Source organism: Erpetoichthys calabaricus, chromosome 8 (genome assembly GCF_900747795.2).
Source record: "Erpetoichthys calabaricus chromosome 8, fErpCal1.3, whole genome shotgun sequence".
NCBI classification, from domain to species: Eukaryota; Metazoa; Chordata; class Cladistia; order Polypteriformes; family Polypteridae; genus Erpetoichthys; species Erpetoichthys calabaricus.
This window is the reverse complement of record NC_041401.2, coordinates 46,771,319-46,793,806: the sequence shown is the minus strand read 5'-3', so window position 1 is coordinate 46,793,806 and position 22,488 is coordinate 46,771,319. Positions and strand designations below refer to the sequence as shown.

The window sequence follows — 22,488 nt, the reverse complement described above, 5'->3', positions numbered from 1 at the left end:
CAGACAATTCTAAATTGGTCAGATATCAGTGAGTGTGTGTGTGCTCGTGAGAGTGCTCACTGATGAACTACCACCCCATCCAGGCTCGTTACCACCTGCTCAGTGCTGCCGAGATAGGCATTATCTCCTCACAAATCTGAACTTGATGAGTGGATTTAAAGAGATGGAAGAATTGATGAATGATTACGCGTTTATATTATCAAAAAAGAATCCCTAAGGCTCTCAAATCTCTCTGGTTCACATCCTCACATGGGAAGCCTGGCCACAAACCCAGGCCTCTAAGTCTGCAACAAATGCTTATTCAGCTTTGCTGAAGGGAATTTTCCCTGCTCAGCTGAAAAAGTAGGACTCTTGACTTCGATGGCAAGACGGAGAAGGGATATTGAATTACACAGTGGATGGGGTCTCAGTCGCTCAGCCTTGATATTACCCCCCTATAAATTTGTTTGTGAGTGAGCTCTGTCATGGACTGGCAGTTCTTTCAGGGTTGGTTTCTGCCAACCTGCTAAAAAGAGTACAGTAATCCCTCCTCCATCGCGGGGGTTGCGTTCCAGAGCCACCCGCGAAGTAGGAAAATCCGCGAAGTAGAAACCATATGTTTATATGGTTATTTTTAGAATGTCATGCTTGGGTCACAGATTTGCGCAGAAACACAGGAGGTTGTAGAGAGACAGGAACGTTATTCAAACACTGCAAACAAACATTTGTCTCTTTTTCAAAAGTTTAAACTGTGCTCCATGACAAGACAGAGATGACAGTTCTGTCTCACAATTAAAAGAATGCAAACATATCTTCCTTTTCAAAGGAGTGCAAAGCAAGCAGTCAAAAAAAAAATCAATACGGCTTTTAAGTATGCGAAGCACCGCCGGTACAAAGCTGTTGAAGGCGGCAGCTCACACCCCCTCTGTCAGGAGCAGGAAGAGAGAGAGAGAGAGAGAGAGATAGCGAGAGACAGATAAAAAAAAATCAATACGTGCCCTTTGAGCTTTTAAGTATGCGAAGCTCCGTGCAGCCTGTCCTTCAGGAAGCAGCTGCACACAGCCCCCCTGCTCACACCCCCCTACGTCAGCGCAAGAGAGAGAGAGAGAAAGTTAGCTGGATAGCTTTTCAGCCATCTGCCAATAGCGTCCCTTGTATGAAATCAACTGGGCAAACCAACTGAGGAAGCATGTACCAGAAATTAAACGACCTATTGTCCGCAGAAACCCGCGAAGCAGCGAAAAATCCGCGATATATATTTAAATATGCTTACATATAAAATCCGCGATGGAGTGAAGCCGCGAAAGGCGAAGCGCGATATAGCGAGGGATCACTGTAATTCTCCTTATCGTTCTGTAATGCACAAAACACATTCAGGAAATGGATGACTTGTTGTTTTTGAATGGCTTAGTTAAAAATAATTTTGTCTATATATAAAACACAGGGGACAAATATTATTTTGCACAGTTACCATTTTGAACATTTCATCCTTAATAGGCAATATCTTTTTTACATAATGCAATAAAAACTTAAAAGAGACTTAAAATCAACCTGGGGAATTTAAGATGAAGACTTCAATAAATTAATTTTGTCACATTTTACTTATGCCAGAGGATGTTTGCATTTTATGTATATATTTAAATTGCTGTGTAAAGAGGTGGAGTCAAATAAGCCCTTAAGATCACCTGCTGTGTACATAAAAGGCACATCTATAAGCAGATGACATGGAGTGTGAGGAGTAACTGAGGAGACAGTACACAGAGTTGGAGTCTTTGACAATTTGCATTTGCTGGAGCTACACATGATACAAATTTGGGAAATATTATGGTTTTAGGGTCTTATAGTTACGATGTGGCCAAGAAGTTGATTAACATAGTGTACTGTATCTAACCTTTAAATAAATAGGGCTGATGCTTATTTATCTCCCTGTAAGCTGACTTTGTCACTTATTAGTGGGTTTTCTGTTACATGGCAATACATATACTGTACACACATGCCACTTGCACTTAATTCTTACTCACCTAGTGAAATAATTTCAAAAATCAATTTTAAAAATTGAAGGTGCTCTGACAAAGGCAAAACCTATTTTCATTTTTTCATCTAAGCCACTTATTTACAGACTGTTTTTTTTTAAAGCAGGCAAAACAAATGTCTCTGCAAACAAAAATAAATGTTTACGATGAGAGCACTTGTGCAATTTGACTTCAGCAAGAGACAGCCATCCACTGTAATGCAGCACTGGAGATAATTACAGTGTTGATAATGCACTGGGCGTTCTCTCCTTTTGTTGCAAATTTTGAAGCTTTGAAAATGTATTTATGAGCCACAGTCTCCGTTCATTTGGAATTTTCAATGAGTCTTTTAATTGCTTGCAGATGTTTATTTCCTGCACACTCCTACACATATCTAATTCAAACTCTTGGCTCAAGATAGATTTGTGATTGCTGGTGTATTAAGTATCAGCTATGATGGAGAATATTTAACAGTATAAAATTTCTAAAGCTACCTGAAAGAACAAAATCTGAAAATTGCTGCTAATATACTGTAGAATATTTTAAACTTGTCTTCATATTGAAACCTACATATGTCCAACCCCTTGTAATCCCCAGCTAAGATATGAATATGATTTACACTTGGTTCAGCACAGAAATATATCAGACAGTTTTCTTTCTTAAGTTCTGCTGGGCTAGTTTGGAAATTTTAATGTTAGCAACAAAAACAGGATAAATCAAACTGTAAAATGGAGTAGTAAAAAAACAAGGTTTCAACAGTCAAACCTGGTACACCAATAATAATAAGCAAGTATGGCGGCAAGCAAAGTGCACTCTCTGAGATGAAACTCACCACCTATGTTCAGAATCCCAGTTGCTGCCATCAGTTCAACCTTCTAATAATAATAATAAAAAAAACTGTTTCAAATAATTGTAAATATTATCATTAATCTTTTATATAAGTTTAAATAAGTTTTACTTTACTAAACATCCACAGACTTAACTTGTGTGCCAAATAGTTGTCACTAGGTATGCTTCCTGGCTTTTCCCAGAAAAGTTTGTGAGACAATGGGCATAAGTTATAGTGACACTGGATATTCGGGTGTATCAGAAGTACTATGTAACTAGGTACAGTACTTTTCTGTATACAATATTTATATATGTTTTTTTTCTTATTCGCCAGCAGTGTAGTTGAGTGGTTAAGGCTTTGGGCTTCAGACTCTGACGTTCAAACCCTGTGTGACCATGAGCAAGTCACTTCACTGGCCTGTGCTCTAACTGGAAAAACAAAAGAAATGTACAGTAACCAATAGTAGCTCAGATGTTGTAAGTTTCCTTGGATAAAGCCTTTGGTCAAATAATAAGTAATGAGAATATTTTTAGGTCACTGGAGCTGCTTAGTCTTGAACATGCTAGATACATTTTTTCATGGGTAAAACATTCCTGCCACATATCAATTCCTTTTTCTAGTGCCTTGGCTTTTATGGATGGTCATTGCAAAACACAATTTTACTGGAAAGTCTATTCTTTTGAATTGAAACGCATAATAAGCTATGTTCCCTCTAAGGGCCGGGATATACCCACTTGCAGATGTTATGCAAGAGGTATACTGACTATACTTGACGAATGTAACTTTATATAAATCTGGAGGATTCCATCAGATGGTAATGAGAGATGCTATTGCGAAAGTGCAAGAAAAAGACGGCAACATCAACACAGAAGATGGTATGTGAGACCTTTAAATGTGTCGTGTCATTACAATGGGGAATATGAGACGCTTGTATCGCCTGTGTGAGAAATGGATAAAGAAATGCACCATGAATACTTTTGTATATCAGCATTTAAGTTTGATGATTTGCTTCACCTCATTGAACCATTCATTAAACATCGAAGCACACCCATTGATCCTGTTGGTGCTGCATTGTAGCTTGCCATCACACTGAGTTATCTTGCAATGGCCAAATCCCAACTTCTTTTCTCTGACATTTTCTGGTTTGCACAGATGTATCTGTTTCATATTTGCTTCCATTTTATCTTGCATACTTCCACATCCAGTTTCAAAGAGCTGCCAACTTGATGTTGATAGTAAACAATGATGCTGACAACACGTACCAAAACTTAATTCGCATGCCACCCAACTCTTCTGCTCTGTTCTTTATTTGCACACACCGTGTTTTTAGCACAGCACAGTGCATATAAGTTAGCATAATATTAATAAATATAAAAAAAAATCATATCAGCTAATTTTCTTTTTTTCAATAAATCTCAGTTAACTCTGTCAAGGCATTTTTGAGGTTTTGGAGTATTTAGTTTTTCCATTGGAGGGGAGGAGGAGGGGAGGCTTATCCTGAACTATTGATATATTGAAATGTCCTTTTTTAGTAGACACCTACTGCGGTAGATATACCTACCTAGATAATTTCTGATTTTTAACTAAACAGGAAATAGTGTTTTTAGACAAGTCCAACCAACTCCATGAGAAAGTGATTGAAAAGCAAGAGTCAGGGGATGGAGACAAGGAAATTTCCAAAGCACTGAGGATCCCATGGAGTAAAGTTAAATCTTGGGAGGGAAGACTAGTGATGGTGGCCACCAAGAGACCTAGGAGAACTCTAAAGGACTTGTAAGCTACAGCAACTGACACTGAAGAGACAGTATACAACAACTGTTGCCTGAGTGTTTCACCAGTTGCAGCTTTACACACTTGACATCTTGGCAAAACCACATGGGAGAATCTGAAGTCAGCTAGAAACAGGTTGTATGGTCTGATGAGGTCAAAATTGATCTTTCTGGCCAATGGACTAAATGCTATATTTGGCATAAATCAAACGCTGTACATTATCAAAGACACATCATCCCCAGCATGAAAAAATGGTGATGGCAGCATCACACTGTGGGGATGATTTCCCGCAACAGGCATTGGAATGCTTGTGAGAGTAAAATGAATGGAGCAAAACACAGAGATATCCTGGAGGAAAACATGATGCATTCTACAAGAAACCTGCACCTTGGGAGAGGGTTTGTTTTCTAGCAAGACAATAACCCCAAGCATAAAGCCAAAGCTACACATGATTAGCCTAAAAACAATATTAATTTTCTGAAGTGTTTGAGTTGAGGTTCAGATCTCAGTTCAATTCAGAATTTGTGGCTGGACTTGAAAAAGGCTCTTCACTCAGAGACACCATGTGACCAGACAGAACTTGAGCATTTTAATAAATAATAAAGTGGCAGAAATTTCAGTGTCCAGCAAAGCTGATAAGAGAGAGAAAGAGAGAGAGAGACCTATGCGCAGAGATTCAAGGCCGTCTGTTGGCTCACAGGTGTATCCACTAAATACTGACTTGAAGAAAGTGAATACTTATAAAATCAATTAGTTTGTATTTTATATTTGTAGTTAATTGTAGACCAATTTGCAGAAATCCGTTTTCATTTTGACTTTAAAGAAACTCTTTGAGTCGATCAATGTAAGAAATGCCCAAATAAATCTGTTGCAATTCAATGTTGTATAACAATAAAATATGAGAGTATCCAAGGGAGTGAATACTTTTTCTAGGCATTGTGTAAGAGAATTAAAGGAGCTGAGATTTTCATTTTTGCATCCCTCACAATGTTTTGTGGCATCAACAATGAAAACAAGTATGTACTATCAAGAATAGCTAATGAGAACTTTATCCTAAAGAACATGTCTGGTTACAGTATATGACAAAGTGTAATTCCAGATTTGCACAGGTATTGAATGTTTGTCTTAAAGTAAGACTTTCCATTAATAAATTGTGTAAATGAAGAGAAAGTAAGTTTCCTCATCCAGCAATGTCACCCTAACCAATCTAACCTATCTGCTATATCGTGTGCTAAGCTTTGACTGATTAGATCCACTCTCAATTTTTCATTGTCAAAGTGTCTCTGGTTTTATAAATCCATCTTTTACTGGTGCTCAAGTGATGAATAGCTGCTATATCCTTAGGAGATGGGTGGTCTCTCAACATTTTATCATTAAAATCTGTGTGATATTGTAGATCGCTTATGTCACTACCCTGCCAAGGATACATGTTATTGATATCTGTATAATTTACAGTATATACACATCCCCAGAAAAGTGATGTGCATTGGGCCATTTTCTATATCACTATTACCACTGGCTGGCACTGTTGCAAATATTTTGGACCTTTCTACAGCACTTTTTAAACCTAAGTATGATATACTGTACTTAGATGACAGCTTCCAAAAGTTTAATGATATTGAAAGGTCTTTTTTCTGAATATATATTGAGAAAAAAAATACAAAAAGAACAGGATGTGTGAAATTACATACTAAAAATAAAACCTCTCCTCCAATCCCAACCCTGAGAGGAACAATAATAAAACATAAATGGAGAAAGTGACTAAATGGAGCCTGAATGACTGAAAAATAAAGACAACAAGGAGAATGAGTTTCTATCATCACTAGCCACCAGATAGTCAATCACTGTGACCAAAGGTCATTCCCTGCATTTGGAGCCAGACGCTCCATTAGTCCTCAATGCCAAGAGCTCAAGCAGAGTTAGGTTATAGAATGAAGATTTACATGAGTCAACAGTAATTGAATAGGGGGATATCCAGCAAGATGTCAGTGACAGTTTAGCAGCAATGGGACCCAAAGAGAACAGTCTCTGCTGGACTGGGCCAAGAGAGAGAGAGAGAGAGAGAGAGAGAGTGTGAAAAGGTCCAGGAGAAGGAAAATATTAAGTAATAACAACCATGGTCACACTTGGATAATGACAAGTCACACACTTCATTAAAGCTGGAGTGAAGTGTGGACTTGGCTGTGCTAAATTATGGTTTCCTTTAAATATCTCACCCTCCCTAAACAGATAAAAATGTCAAAATAAGGATTTAGCCGATGTAAAGTGAATATATTAAAAATATGAAATATTCCTTGCATCCAGAAGTCTCCAAATATGTACAGTGATCAAGAGCTTGACTAAACAGACTTCTTCTCAATTGGAGAAGTTCAGTCAGAAAACTAGCAGCCCCCTATAAAAATAGGAATAGTCTTGGAAAAAGAAGAAGAAGAAGATGATGATGACAGAAAAACAAATCAGTCCCTGACCTCTCTTGCCTTAACTATTGTGGAAGAATGCTACCCCAAACCACAGGCAGAGACACAGAATCACAATGCCTTTAAAGCACGCACTTTAATTTTGCTCTTCCTTCTTCTACAACACACAGCGCATAATCATAAACTACCCAATAACTCAGTTCTCTTAAACTTTACTTTTCTTCTCCTTTTCTTACTCTTCCGCCACCTCCGCTCCAGTTCCAGCTCCAGCTCCCTGAATGGAATGAGGCGGCCCCCTTTATGGTGTACCCGGATGTGCTCCAAGTGCTAGTTGATGACCTTCCTGCAGCACTTCCTGGTGTGGCGGAAGTGCTGCAGTCCATGGCTCCAGAACCATCCAGACGCCCCCTGACGGTGACCACAGACCCCAACAGGGTTGAGCTTCCAAGTTCTGTTCCAATGGCCCCAACACCCACCAGGACTTCCACTCTTTAGGCTTTCTGGCTGGGCACGACTCCCAGCCATCCGCCAAACTATATAACATATAGTGAAACAAAGAACAAATAACTATAAATGCAGAGAAAGTTCAATGTAAAACTTGATACTTACAAGGAATGAAAAATGGATGAGAGCTGGCAAATTCAAGTGATGAAATTAAAGTGGATGACATAATTCAGATGGAGCTATTCCAAAATGTGAGTCCGGAAAGCTAACTGACAACCGTGGATAGCAGAACACACTGCCATGTGTAACTGGATGAGAGGTGACAAAGTGCTGTTCTTTTCAATGAATGATAATGATGGTTGTAATGTTGATCATGATACTGGTATTTTCTGATGCGTTCTTTTACTTTTGAAATGCATGCTCCTTTTTTAAATGTATGCACCCTGGAACTAGATGATTGGAAACCCCCCACCTCCTGAAAAGGTTAAACGTTAATGTTGGGGATGTCCTTATAGTTGCAGAAGGAGACACTTCTTCACAGATATTTAAACATTCAGGAAACAGATCAGATTAATGTAACACTTATAAACATAGAACACACACAATTGATATTTTATGTAGTCTCGGCTACAAGGTGTGAGTGGAATTTGAACATAGAGGAGAAAAGAGATGGAATGCAAAAACCAAGCTAATAGGATCCAGAGCAGAAATGATAAAGGGGATCAGTGGATAAACATTTAAAGAGGGTAAGACACAAGCAATGGACAAATTAAACTTAGTATGTTAATAGTTCTGGGTTTCTGGAGGACAGAGTGATATTCTTAAAAATGGTGTTTCATGAGAAAGCAATGGACAATTGGAGATCACGATGCCCCAAAGAATACAAGGTCATTGACTTATAGGAGGCTTTGTGCATTGCAGCAGATAGACTGGCAACAGTTTTTTAATGTATTAACAAAGAATGAACAAAGATAAAGAGTGGATGATATAGCATTGGTGAAGAAAGCAACACATGACATGTCCTAAGAACTGACCTCGGCTGGAGATAAAACAGAAAAGAAGAGGGAAGAATGGAGAACTTGGACCTCGGTGCCTAGAACGTTTGGAGATATCCCCCAATGTGTAAATACGTAAAAGAGATCAATGTGAGAAGTAAACGGAGTGTCATTATTAAGCTTCATTATGAAATATGGGGGTATTGGAGTGCTAAAAAGGAATGGAACCCTATGGCTTCTCTAACCAGTAGGAGGACTTCAAAGCATAATGGATAAAAGGACCACATTTAGAAAGAAGAGACTTGAGCATTAAGGAGCTGGATGGGGAGAGTGGGAAGGGGTCATGCAAAAGCAAGCCTGTGTTTGATGAAAAACCAGGATGGAAGGTCGCCAGGAGCTTCCAGTCAGTTCCAAATAGACCTAAGGTATAAGCCCAATGGTAAAGTTCCAAGTCATTAATAGAAGCAATACCGAAAGGTCTTGATCAGCCTTGTGTAAAACACACAGTTCAGCTCACCAGGTTCTTTAAAGTTGCACCATTGTTTGGCTCCCAGCTGCTTTTCTTTTTAATGAAACAAAACAATTTTACATGAGCAACACTCTTCTTTAATTATGTGATGTCTTCTGAATCCTGCTAGGAATTGATTTTCTATTTTTTCTGCATGACAGTCATAGAACAGAACCTTAAATAACATGGCTGCAGGCTTTGTATTGTTCCATACTTTCTTTAAAAATATCCTGATTTTTGTTTAAGTTAAAACAGTTTACTTCACTTGATTAGAGTACATGAATTATGATTCCATCTAATGTTATAAAATATGTGTGTACTACTGAATAAGCATGTATCATAACTTCATATCACTAATCCAAACTTATTTGTTTGAAGTTTTTTTTTTTGCTGAAACATGTATTTAGAACTAAAAGTCATCCATGTTTCAATTAACTGAGGTGACCTTGACTGATAAATAAAAGGTTTTTGATGAAGAATAGAAGTGTACAATAATATTTTTTTTCTGAGAGACAAGCTGCAAGCCCTATAGTCATTATTTGACAGTGACAAGTTTATACACAAAAAGAGTATGACACAGTAGCTATTTTATCAGGGAAAGTGACAAAAGAGCAAAAGGTCAGGTATAGAAATTTGATTTCTATTTTGCTTTTCTTTCTTCATGGAAATTCCTCAGGAAACAGTCATACCCATCAATGTCTGCACTGTGTCTTGGTGAGAAATGTTCAGAGGGTCTGTCTGAAGGGTCATTATGTACACGCTTTAGGGTTAGTCTTACAGAAGTGTTTATTGGCAGCTGGACTTTGTGAACACTATACATGCAGCATATTACACTTGTTCAGCAGTGAAATCAGTATACTGTTTTTATTGGTCAACAGAGAAAACAGTGTCACAATCAATTTTTATTTGTACTTGTTTAAAGTCATGATGTACAGTAGCCTGGGCAGTTTATTGGTATTGGGGTGCAATTTAAGAGCAAGATGATAGTCAGAAAAATCCACATAACAGAGTGTCTTAAATAAGTGAGGAACAAATTCCACCAGATATTAATGCAGCCAACAGAAAGTAACTAGGGGGAAGTACATCAGTTTCAATGATAGATAGATAGATAGATAGATAGATAGATAGATAGATAGATAGATAGATAGATAGATAGATAGATAGATAGATAGATAGATAGATAGATAGATAGATAGATAGATAGATAGATAGATAGATAGAACTTTATTTATTCCCTGGGGGGAATTTGGCATTTTACAGTACCTCCCTAAATACATAAATAGGTACATACAGTGCATCCGGAAAGTATTCACAGCGCATCACTTTTTCCACATTTTGTTATGTTACAGCCTTATTCCAAAATGGATTAAATTTATTTTTTTACTCAGAATTCTACACACAACACCCCATAATGACAATGTGAAAAACGTTTACTTGAGGTTTTTGCAAATTTATTAAAACTAAAAAAATTGAGAAAGCACATGTACATAAGTATTCACAGCCTTTGCCATGAAGCTCAAAACTGAACTCAGGTGCATCATGTTTCCCCTGATCATCCTTGAGATGTTTCTGCAGCTTAATTGGACTCCACCTGTGGTAAATTCAGTTGATTGGACATGATTTGGAAAGGCACACACCTGTCTATATAAGGTCCCACAGTTGACAGTTCATGTCAGAGCACAAACCAAGCATGAAGTCAAAGGAATTGTCTGTAGACCTCCGAGACAGGATTGTCTCGAGGCACAAATCTGGAGAAGGTTACAGAAAAGTTTCTGCTGCTTTGAAGGTCCCAATGAGCACAGTGGCCTCCATCATCCGTAAGTGGAAGAAGTTCGAAACCACCAGGACTCTTCCTAGAGCTGGCCGGCCATCTAAACTGAGCAATCGGGGGAGAAGGGCCTCAGTCAGGGAGGTGACCAAGAACCCGATGGTCACTCTGTCAGAGCTCCAGAGGTCCTCTGTGGAGAGAGGAGAACCTTCCAGAAGAACAACCATCTCTGCAGCAATCCACCAATCAGGCTTGTATGGTAGAGTGGCCAGACAGAAGCCACTCCTTAGTAAAAGGCACATGGCAGCCCGCCTGGAGTTTGCCAAAAGGCACCTGAAGGACTCTCAGACCATGAGAAAGAAAATTCTCTGGTCTGATGAGACAAAGATTGAACTCTTTGGTGTGAATGCCAGGCGTCACGTTTGCAGGAAACCAGGAACCGCTCATCACCAAGCCAATACCATCCCTACAGTGAAGCATGGTGGTGGCAGCATCATGCTGTGGGGATGTTTTTCAGCGGCAGGAACTGGGAGACTAGTCAGGATAAAGGGAAAGATGACTGCAGCAATGTACAGAGACATCCTGGATGAAAACCTGCTTCAGAGCGCTCTTGACCTCAGACTGGTGCGACGGTTCATCTTTCAGCAGGACAACGACCCTAAGTATACAGCCAAGATATCAAAGGAGTGGCTTCAGCACAACTCTGTGATGTCCTTGAGTGGCCCAGCCAGAGCCCAGACTTGAATCTGATTGAACATCTCTGGAGAGATCTTAAAATGGCTGTGCACCGACACTTCCCATCCAACCTGATGGAGCTTGAGAGGTGCTGCAAAGAGGAATGGGGGCGAAACTGGCCAAGGATAGGTGTGCCAAGCTTGTGGCATCATATTCAAAAAGACTTGAGGCTGTAATTGCTGCCAAAGGTGCATCAACAAAGTATTGAGCAAAGGCTGTGAATACTTATGTACATGTGATTTCTCAGTTTTTTTATTTTTAATAAATTTGCAAAAACCTCAAGTAAACTTTTTTCATGTTGTAATTATGGGGTGTTGTGTGTAGAATTCTGAGGAAAAAAACGAATTTAATCCATTTTGGAATAAGGCTGACTATAAAGCAAAACAATTCCTAAGGCTGTCTAAGTCACAGTGAGTCATTATGCAGATGTATTCCTGTTGGTATAAAAGTCATTTGTTGGCTGAAAGTCAGCCAGTCAGTCATTCTCCAACCCGCTATATCCTTAACACAGGGTCACGGGGGTCTGCTGGAGCCAATCCCAGCCAACACAGGGCGCAAGGCAGGAACCAGTCCCAGGCAGGGCGCTAACCCACCGCAGTTGGCTGAAAGTACTCCTTGTTAATGTGTTAAAGATAGGATGTGCATCATTGTTCATAATGGCACTCAGTTTTCTTTTAATTCTCTCCTTCACTACTACCTCCAGGGGCCTTTTTAATTAGCTTATTGATTCAGTGAGTCTCTCTTGAAGTGATGTTACCAGCCCAGCATACCACAGTGTAGTAAATCGCACTGGCCATCACAGAGTTATGCAACGTAGAAGATGAAGAAGAATGTCACTTCCCACATTAAAGGAACACAGTCTCCTAAACAAAAAGAGCCTGCTCTACCCTTTCTTATACAGTTCCTCTGTGTTCTGAAATCTGTCCAACCTGTCATTAATGTGCATCCCCAAGTACTTGTAGCTGTAGACCACCTCTACATCCACTCCTTGAATAGTGACCAAACATAGAGGCTCTTTGGTGCTGCAAAAGTCAATACCTAGTTCCTTGGTTTTGCTGTTAAGATGCACACAATTCTCTTTGCACCAAGAAACAAAGTTCTCCACCTGACTCCTATACTCTGTCTCATCCTCTTTATCAATATTCCCCATAAGTGCAGAATCATCTGAAAATTTCTGCAAGTGACATGACCTGGGGTTATGTTTGTATCTGGAGGTGTACAGGGTGAAGAGAAAAGGAGACAGGACTGTTTCTTGTGGTGCTCCAGTGTTGCTGACATCTGTATCAGAAACACAGTCCTTGAGTTTCACAAACTGTGATGTGCCAGGGCACCATAGGCTCATCCACCGGCATATTTCTGAGTTTACCTCTTAACAGGGATGACTGAATGGTATTGAAGGCGCTGGAAAAATTAAAAAACATAATCCTCACAGTGCTGTCAGGTGAGAATATGCCTTGTAGAGCAGACAGATAATTGCATCCTCCAGTCCAATCTTTGTCCGATAGGCAAGATGCAGTTGATCCAGGTGGTCTACCACAAGTGGACTCATATAATCCAGGACCAGCCTCTCAAAGATCTTGATGATGTGAGATCTAAGTGCCACTGATCTGTAGTCATTAAGTGAAGAGGCGTCTGCCTTCTTTTGAACAGGAAAAATGCAAGATGTTTTTGACAGCACTGGCATTTTCTGAAGCCTCAGGGACAGACTGAACAGTGGACAGAGGACACCACAAAGTTGGTCAGCACAGGTCTTATGAATTTGAGAACTGACTCCAGAGAGCTCTGTCAAAGGAAAAATCTGAAACCGACAAATTAAAAGGCAGCCTGTGGTCACCTGCTTGCCAACATATCAAGGACTTACATACATTCTCATTTGGCCAGCGCTGTTCACTCAGGAAATACAGATATTCAAGTAGAAATCAAACAATTACAAGTTGGAACAAATTTTTAATCAATGTTGACATGTGTTGACACCAGGCATGTTATGTAAATAAACATGTTTAACATTACCTAATTAATTTAAGCAAAGGTTTTAAAATATTTGGGTTTGACAGTGCCCAACATTATAAACCGCCACTACGAAACACCTCAGATTCTCGAAGAACTGCGGCTCATGTTCTTTTCACATTGGACCTGAAGCCCAATCATGAGGTGGTGGTAGCCTGCACTTCCAAATTTTCAAAGGTCAAAGCGAACTTTATTGTCATCTCAACCATATATAAGTATATAGAAACTTCCAGATTTTTGGTCCTTTATGAATTTCTTTTGTGCTTAGAGTGTACAACTTGCATTTGTGATAAAAATGGTCAATCGGCACATGACCAAACCTTTGCTAGCCACCAAAGACAGGCATCCCCTTGTATTTCATAAATTTGACAAAATGTACAGTCGTTAAAGGTTGTCTGTGAATCTTGGCTTTACAGCTGAAAACATGCTATGTATGTTAAATAATATTTTTTATATGTTTTTTTTATTGCAAAACCATCTTCCGTTTGATTTTCAGTTTATAATTGTTAATTCAATAAAAGGTTTTGCACCAACATTGCTTGTTTGATATTAAGCTCTGTTTTTTTTTTTTTAACTCCTTTCGTTAAGTTTCTAAATCAGATACCGTATTTTGATAAGGTCATCACCTTTGTCTGTAGACCCAGAATTCAAATTGTCATAGCTTAAATCTTTACACTGAAAAACAACCTTTAAAGTTCATCCAAGATCATCTGGCCTACTATGAATTCTGTTGAATAGTTTTACCATTGAGAGATCAACTTATACAGGCAGAAGACTCAGGTACATAGTGTTGTTAGATGAAGCATCATGGATCAAAGCCAGAAATAATGGACACCTCAGAGATTATATGTTGTTGTGCTTCTATTATACATTGCAGTATTTACTTCTACTCAATTGAATTACATGACAGTTATTCAGTTCTACTGGGTGTCTGCATGTCACTGAAATAAAAGGTGACCTCCTTGCCAAAAGCAGAGATGATTATAGTACTGTACAGTATGTGTTACTCAGTCACATGGTGGCTACCAATCACGAGGCAGGGTTGTTTTAAAAGCCAATCTTCTGGCAGAGTTCTTTCTCTTTCTGAGGCTAAGGATCTGCGCTGGTATCCCAAAGGTTGCTGGTTCGAATCCCTGCCACTGCCAAAAGAGATGCTACTCTGCTGGGCCCTTAAGCAAGGCCCTTAACCTTCAGTTGCTCCAGGGGCGCTGTACAATGGCTGACCCTGCGCTCTGAACCCAAGGCGTATGCGAAAAAAAAACAAGTAATAAAATTTTATATATATATATATATATATATATATATATATATATATATATATATATATATATATATATATATATATATATATATTATGGAAAGGTAGCCAAGAGAGTGTAAGTATTAGGAATAGAGTAAACAAGCAAGTTGCCCCTATAGTATAGCACCTGCTCAGTATAGGGGTACCTACAGCTGATGTTTGCTGTTTTTATTTATTATATCATTTCTATGTCATGGTCATCCTTCTCTTCTTGTATGTAATGTGACTGACATTGTTGAATTCGGTGTCAGAGTGGTACACAGAGTTGTCCGGTGTCATGTTATATACATAACAATATAAAAGATCAGTTGGTTTGAATGTCAGCAAAGTCTCAGTTCATTTGGTTATCACAAATCATCACTCCTATAACATAACAAAGTCATTACCATCTTAGATCCGAGGAGACAGCAAAAAAAATTACCAGCCGGACAAAACAACAGAGAAAAGAATGAAAACAAACTGTGAAAGAATGTGAAAACATTCACATCTGGCTGTATAGCATTAGGATATTGCAGTAAAATGAAAAGTCTGATATAACCTGTGAACAATGGGATATCAACTTAGCATTAAGTAATAACAGTTTGATGATTAGGCTATCTTAGAATGCAAAACAGGATGAGCCTAGGCAAAGGGTTCTAGAAAGTAGGAACCTCAGTGACTAGATGAGTATTTGCATTGCTTACTGGAATGTTGCAACAAACAGCTTTGCAAAATAGTAGTAAAGTTTGAAAGATGTAAAGTGTAGGAGGTAGACAGACATTAAAATAGTGCACTAGCCAGCTGTATAACCTTAAACATCACAGTTTAATGTAGGCATTCAGTTCAAGCAGACACTGCCTTCAGCAACCTTGCATGAGCTATCACATGCATGGGCCACATCTTTATCTCAGTAAAAATGGCAGACTCTGTGAGGTGCTCTTCTGTCTTTCTTACAGTGTTCAAAATCCCCTCTGTATGGTTATATTGCTGGAGGCCCCGATGACTGCCAATTCCCTGGGTATGCCACCTCTACCTTTTACCACCCAACGTAGCTTGATAGAAGCAACACCAATCACAAGATTTAGGCTAACAGATGCACTGCTATCAGAAAGATACAATTAAATTCTGAAAAAAAAACAGGATCTGTACACTTGACTCATTAATATGAATGCTGATCTATGCTTATGTAAAATCTTGTATATAATTATATACAGCCTAAATCGGTATTATTCATTTGTTCTTTTAATAATCACAAGCAGAGCTTCATAATCAGGATATTATGGAATGAGCCCACAAGATGGCCCAAATGACCTCTTCTTGTTTGAATATTCAGCAGTATGTTCTTCCATTCTTGCTGTATTTATTGCTCACTAAGATGAAAATAATTGACATTCCTAATTCCGTAAAGTTGGAGGACTAATTAGGTGCAAACAAAGCCCATTCATAGATGGTGCTAGGGTCACACACAACCAAAAGCAAACATGAAAAAAATATTTCAGTACAGTATTTTAGACATCAGATCATATTTGTTCTGTAGAATACAGTAAATTACCATAAATATAGTTCTGTTTTGGCAAAGAGATGTTAATTTCACAAATTTTCCTGTCAAATCCAACTTTACTCCTAAACTTACACAACAGTTTGAGAAAAAAGATGATGAGAAGTATGCAAGTACAAAGCATCAAATAATTAAATTACTATATTATGATTTTTGTGCTGAAAAGAGATGGAAAGTATAAATATTAGTTTGTCATTGGCAAAAGAAGGTTATCTTACTATTGACTGTTAGGGTACTCAGCTTGAAGCATGAAATTAGTGCTTGTGAAGCTAAACGATTAAAGCAAATGAAAAGGGTAAAACAGAAACTTAGATCAAACTAACAAATATAGGGTGTGACTTGTAGAGCAGTCCCTGAATCCAAAAATTGATCAAGAAGACAAAGAGGAAAAATAAATTTTCATTATACAAAAAGAAAAGCACAACAGGATGATATTGTCGAAGTCAGAATTCTCAGGATGGGAGGAGAACCTTTATTTTGTGCGTACAGAGAAGACAATGACTGAGTTTACAGTTGTTAATTAGTTTCTTAAATACACAGATAATTGCAGATGTATGTGCCTAACTTTCATTGTCCTTGTGAGCTACTGATAAATGAAGGTGGGAGGCCTAAATATTTCTTACCTGCTAGAGGCAGTATTTATCAGGCTTAGTCTAATACACGCCAGCCGAGCTGAGCACTGGGCAAAATAGGTCATAGACTAAAGCATCAATGAAATGCTTGCTTATAGTAAAATTATACATTCACAGCATTTTGTCCTTTAGACAAATAACAAATATTACCTTAAGCAACAGATTCAGGTAAGTCTGCATTAGCATAAGAATATTCTAGTTATATTGCAACACAACCAAAATCAGGAAGGGAAATGGATATAGCTATTACATTGATGATAGAGAGCAAAAAAGCTTGCTTAGGACATTTAGAAATGCAGTAGCGTAATAAGATAATAATGACAATGGCTATTAAAACAACAACTACTGCTTTTAATGAGGCTGGGCTAAAAGAAAGGAGATCAGTAAACCAGTCAGTATTTAGGCTCCTGCTATAGGCTCGAACACGAGGTGCGAAAAGATTGATCTTTACTACAGACCATCCCTCATAGAAGTCACACGAGGAACTGGGATTGAGGAACACCTAACATGAGCAGGAGGTGGAGTGGGGATTGCATGAACAGTCATATCAGGAAGCACATAGACCAAGCAACACACGTCCATAGGCAGCCACATCTAAGCATGATGACCACAAACAGTACTGTTAATGCCCTGGGTTTGTTGGCTAGAACTGCTAAAATTCAAACAACAGAGAATTTAAAAACCCCCACACAAAGGTCGGAATGTATTGTTCTGAGTTTCACCTACAGCAATAAAAGTGGAAGATCAGTCCATAAAACAGAATTCAGGCGGCACACCTTAAGAGGTGAAATAGTAAAGTGGCTTGGTATGATTAGTAAAGTACTGATCTTTCAAAAGTACAACAAACCAGGCCAATAACAAGGCCTAATGGGCCTGCCTGAGGGGGATTGTGGCTAATCCACTTACACACAAGTACTTTCAGAAAATTCTAGATCACATTCCTCCAAAAAATCATCTTTTTCAAATCCTTACCTCTCTTCCTCTCACCAAGTGAGCTCTTGCCAATCACTGACATTCAAAAGCGGTGTAGAAGGCCTGCAGCCATTACCCCAAAACTCTCTAGCAGTTTTAGAACAAGAGCAAATTGAACAGATGCATGCAGTGGAAAGGTGCACAAACCCACTCCATTGGAATTTCACATTTCTTTCTAGCGAATAATTCAACACGGCAGACTTCAATAGCACTAATATCATATGCGATACCCATCTTGAATTTTATTTGTAACAATGACTCAAGACTCTTCTTTATTTACACAGTATCTTCCCTAACAAAAGCTACAGCTTTTAGAATGCCTCACTGTGACTGCTCACTTGCTTTTAGTCAAGTCATTGAATAGTTTTCTTCTTAGTTTTCTTTCTTTTAACTCATTTGATGTGTATTTATTGTTTGCCATAATATAATACTATTTATTTATTGGGCTTCTGTAAAAATTCAGATTTCCCCCTGGGGACAAATAAAGTGCTATCTATCTATCTATCTATCTATCTATCTATCTATCTATCTATCTATCTATCTATCTATCTATCTATCTATCTATCTATCTATCTATCTATCTATCTATCTATCTGAAGTAAGTAATGCTGTGGTAATGAGGGACATGACTTTCTTTCATAAAAAAATAAATTATAATAATTCTTAACATTTATATACAGTCGCACTTTTCTCACTAATCAAAGCGCTAATCAAACACAGAGAGGACCCAGGATGCTAACCAACAAACTCCTTACTGCAAAGCAGCAGCACTACCACTGCACCACCTATATGGATGAAAGAGAAATAAGAAAATATAATATATATCAAAAAAAATTAAAGGCAAACTTTGAAAACACATCAGGTCTCAATGGGAAAAAAAATCCTGCTGGATGTCTGTACTGATATGGACTGGGTAATGTGTTAGGAATGAAAGGATGCCGCATTGTTTGATGGAAATGAAAATTATCAACCTACAGAGGGCCGAATTCAAAGACACCCTGAAAATCAAAGTGAAAAAATGATGTGGCAGGCTAATCCATTTTGCCGAAATTTCATTGCAGCAACTCCAAATCGTACTGAGCAGTTTGTATGGTCACCACGTGCTTGTAGGCGTGTCTGACAACGTCGAACCATGCTCTTAATGAGATGACGGATGGTGTCCTGGGAGATCTCCTCCCAGATCTGGACCAGGGCATCACTGAGCTCCTGGACAGTCTGAGGTGCAACCTGACAGTGTCAATTTATTATTATTAAAATTATACAATTTCTTGTATTAGGAATTTGTTAGTTTTCGCATACCCATTGGGGTCAGAGTGCAGGGTCAGCCATTGTACAGTGCCCCTGGAGCAATTACAGGTTAAGGGTCTTGCTCAAGGGCCCAGCAGAGTAGGATCTCTTTTGGCAGTGACGGGGATTCGAACTGGCAACCTTCTGGATATCAGCACAGATCCTTAGCCTCAGAGCCACCACTCCACCCCATTTTGTTATGGACCAAAACATAATGTCCCAGAGGTGTTCTATTGGATTTAGGTCAGGCGAGCGTAGGGGCCAGTCAATGGTATCAATTCCTTCATCCTCCAGGAAATGCCTGCATAGTCTTGCCTCATGAGGCCGGGTATTGTCGTGCACCAGGAGGAACCCAGGACCCACTGCACCAGCACAGGACCTGACAATGGGTCCAAGGATTTCATATCGATACCTAATGGCAGTCAAGGTGCCATTGTCTAGCCTGTAGAGGTCTGTGCGTCCCTCCATGGATATGTCTTCTCAGACCATCACTGACCCACCACCAAACCGGTCATGCTGAATGATGTTACAGGCAGCATAATGTTCTCCATGGCTTCTCTAGACCCTTTCACATCTGTCACATGTTCTCAGGGCGAACTTGCTGTCATCTGTAAAAAGCACAGGGTGCCAGTGGTGGACCTGCCAATTCTGTGGCAAATGCCATTCGAGCTCTACGGTGTCAGGCAGAGAGCACGTCGGACTCTCAGGCCACCAACATGAAGTCTGTTTCTGATTGTTTGGTCAGAGACATTCACACCAGTGACCTGCTGGAGGTCATTTGGTAGGGCTCTGGCAATGCTAATCCTGTTCCTCCTTGCCCAAAGGAGCAGATACCGGTCCTGCTGATTGGTTAAGGACCTTCTACGGCCCTGTCCAGCTCTCCTAGAGTAATAGCCTGTCTCTTGGAATCTCCTCCATGCCCTTGAGACTGTGCTAGGAGGCACAGCAAACCTTCTGGCAATGGCACGTATTGATGTGCTATCCTGGAGATGTTGGACTACCTATGTAAACTCTGTAGGGTCATGCTACCAGTAGTGACACTGACCGTAGCCAAATGCATAACTAGTGAAAAAACAGTCAGAAAAATGAGGAGGGAAACATGTCAGTGGCCTCCACCTGTTAAACCATTCCTGTTTTGGGGGTCATCTCATTGTTGCCCCTCTAGTGCACCAAAGAGGCTGAAACTGATTAACAACCCCCTCTGCTACTTAACTGACCAGATCAATCGCCCAGAAGTTTCATTGACTTGATGCTATATTCTGATTAAGAAGTGTTCCTTTAATTTTTTTATATATATATAATGTACATATATAATACACGAGAAACATTCAAAAAGTCTCCTCCCTTTTTTTTAATTCTGTTTAATAAGAGGAAACTTTTTGAACGTCTCTCGTACTATTATTATATTATTATGTTATCGGGCATTATTTATTTTCATAAGAAAAAATAATTGTGCATAATGTTTTGTCAAATATATGTTTCTCCTCTATAGTTTATCCTCTTTATCCTGTCTGATGTTAACTTTAAAAATGTATATTTTTTTAATCTCAGCTCCTGAATGCTACCCAAGTGGTTATCAGATCCTAAGGAATCCTTACCGTAGTGTCACCTTTGATTCACTTGAACTTCAGAAGACTGCGATCCAAGAATTAGTTTGTGACCACTCACTATCACCAGGGTGGTATCGTTTCATGATCAACAATAAGCCAGCAGAGATGCCAACTGAATGCATAGAGGTAAGTAAATAAAAAAGAGCAAAAAGCACATGAAAAATGTATGGTCCATCTGTAATACTGTGAGACAGATTTGTAGTTTGTTTTCTTTTCTGGATCAAAAAGCAAATGTTGATTAAAAAGGAACAAATATAAATAAAACATCTAATTTAGTGCTAGTGACAAGAAACATGCAAAAAAGAAATGTTCTGTGAGTTGAAAAAGCTCAAGTTCATTATGACATCTTGTGGTTACCTATTTTCAGATTTAAAACTAAATGTAGATTTGTGTTAAGGAGTGACAGAAGCAAAGTATAGAAGAGAGAAAGAAAAAGAGGGAGAGGGGAGAGGGTGGAGGGGCTTGGAAAAGAAGAGTAAAGCTGTTTTTTCGCACTCATAGTCCATTTGCTTTGTTCTGAATTCTGGTGTGGTTCATTACTTTGTTTGAATTTCCAGTTAGTTTGGTTGTGTTTCACACTGCAGATTTTCAAATGAACTAAACATACCTATAAACACCTTGTGGGTGGGTCACTGACTTCTTTGATTTGTCAGAATCATTTTTTCCTGGGGAAAGAAAGCATAACATTGAGGGTCAAAACAGTGGTATTTGTGCAGTATGGCATTTTCCACAATTATTTGGATTAGTAACCAAGCACAGCTCTTCAGCCAAATACCTATTATTGAACAAACACAAGACTACTTTAAAATTATGCGCTACTGCGCAGGGTGAAAAAAAAGGACACGATTGAAACAGACGAGCCTATAAAAGAAGCTTTCTTGAGAACATAGGCTGATGTACTTCAGTTTTATTACAGCCAATGTTTTAGGTGAATTTCGTTTAACTGCATGATGTAGTGGATTTACTCTTTAGAAGTCGCCATATGAACATCACCTCAGTTTAGTTTATCTCAAATCACATCTACTGTCTTCATTCTTGCAAATATGCAGATAATGTTAATTTTGGAATGCTTGATCAATATTTACTGTATATGTCAAAGTCAGTGTGCACATTAAGAGGACGACTCACCTGTGTGCATTACTTTTTTAGTGTAAAATTAGGGGGTTTGATGATCGGTGTTACAGGGTACTGCTATTCGTTTCTTGCTATCTCTGTATGTGTTTTGAACAGCATGATCAGGAGAAAATTTACACTTTTTCTTTTTTTTTTAACATGGTTAACTGCTGTCCAATCACACACACAAGACTGTGAGCCTAAATCAGGTGCCAGGGTTGCTCTGATTGGACCAATGATTAAGCGAGTCATTTTATGTAAATTGTGTTAACATTTGTGCCAATGTGCATATTTAGTTTTATCTGTTTTATTGTTTTTAACGTTCCCTGTTAACATTCGACTCTTTATGCTGTGAGTGAGCTTCCCTAATTACTGACAGCAAACACTTAGCGTGATTACCATAGCATGCAAAACTTCACTCATAATGCACAGTATTTCTTGTAGTTAGATAAGTCAGATCACATTCGTACCTCACACAAATCACTCCAAGATTCGCTTGGTTCTGCACTGAGACCACCCTTTCGTCCAAAGGGTCTCGACATAGTTGTTATAGTGTGCACTAGAGGGTGATTG

General features: G+C 38.8%; 1 protein-coding gene across 1 annotated transcript in view; it reads left to right on the top strand.

The window, feature by feature from the left end:
• si:ch211-246m6.5 (von Willebrand factor D and EGF domain-containing protein) overlaps window positions 1–22,488 on the top strand; it is a 393,193-nt gene that overhangs the window by 79,782 nt on the left and 290,923 nt on the right. The window contains exon 2 of the mRNA XM_028806510.2: window positions 20,744–20,928. Within this exon, the coding sequence (XP_028662343.1) occupies window positions 20,744–20,928 (185 nt within the window). The remainder of the gene's footprint in view (window positions 1–20,743; window positions 20,929–22,488) is intronic.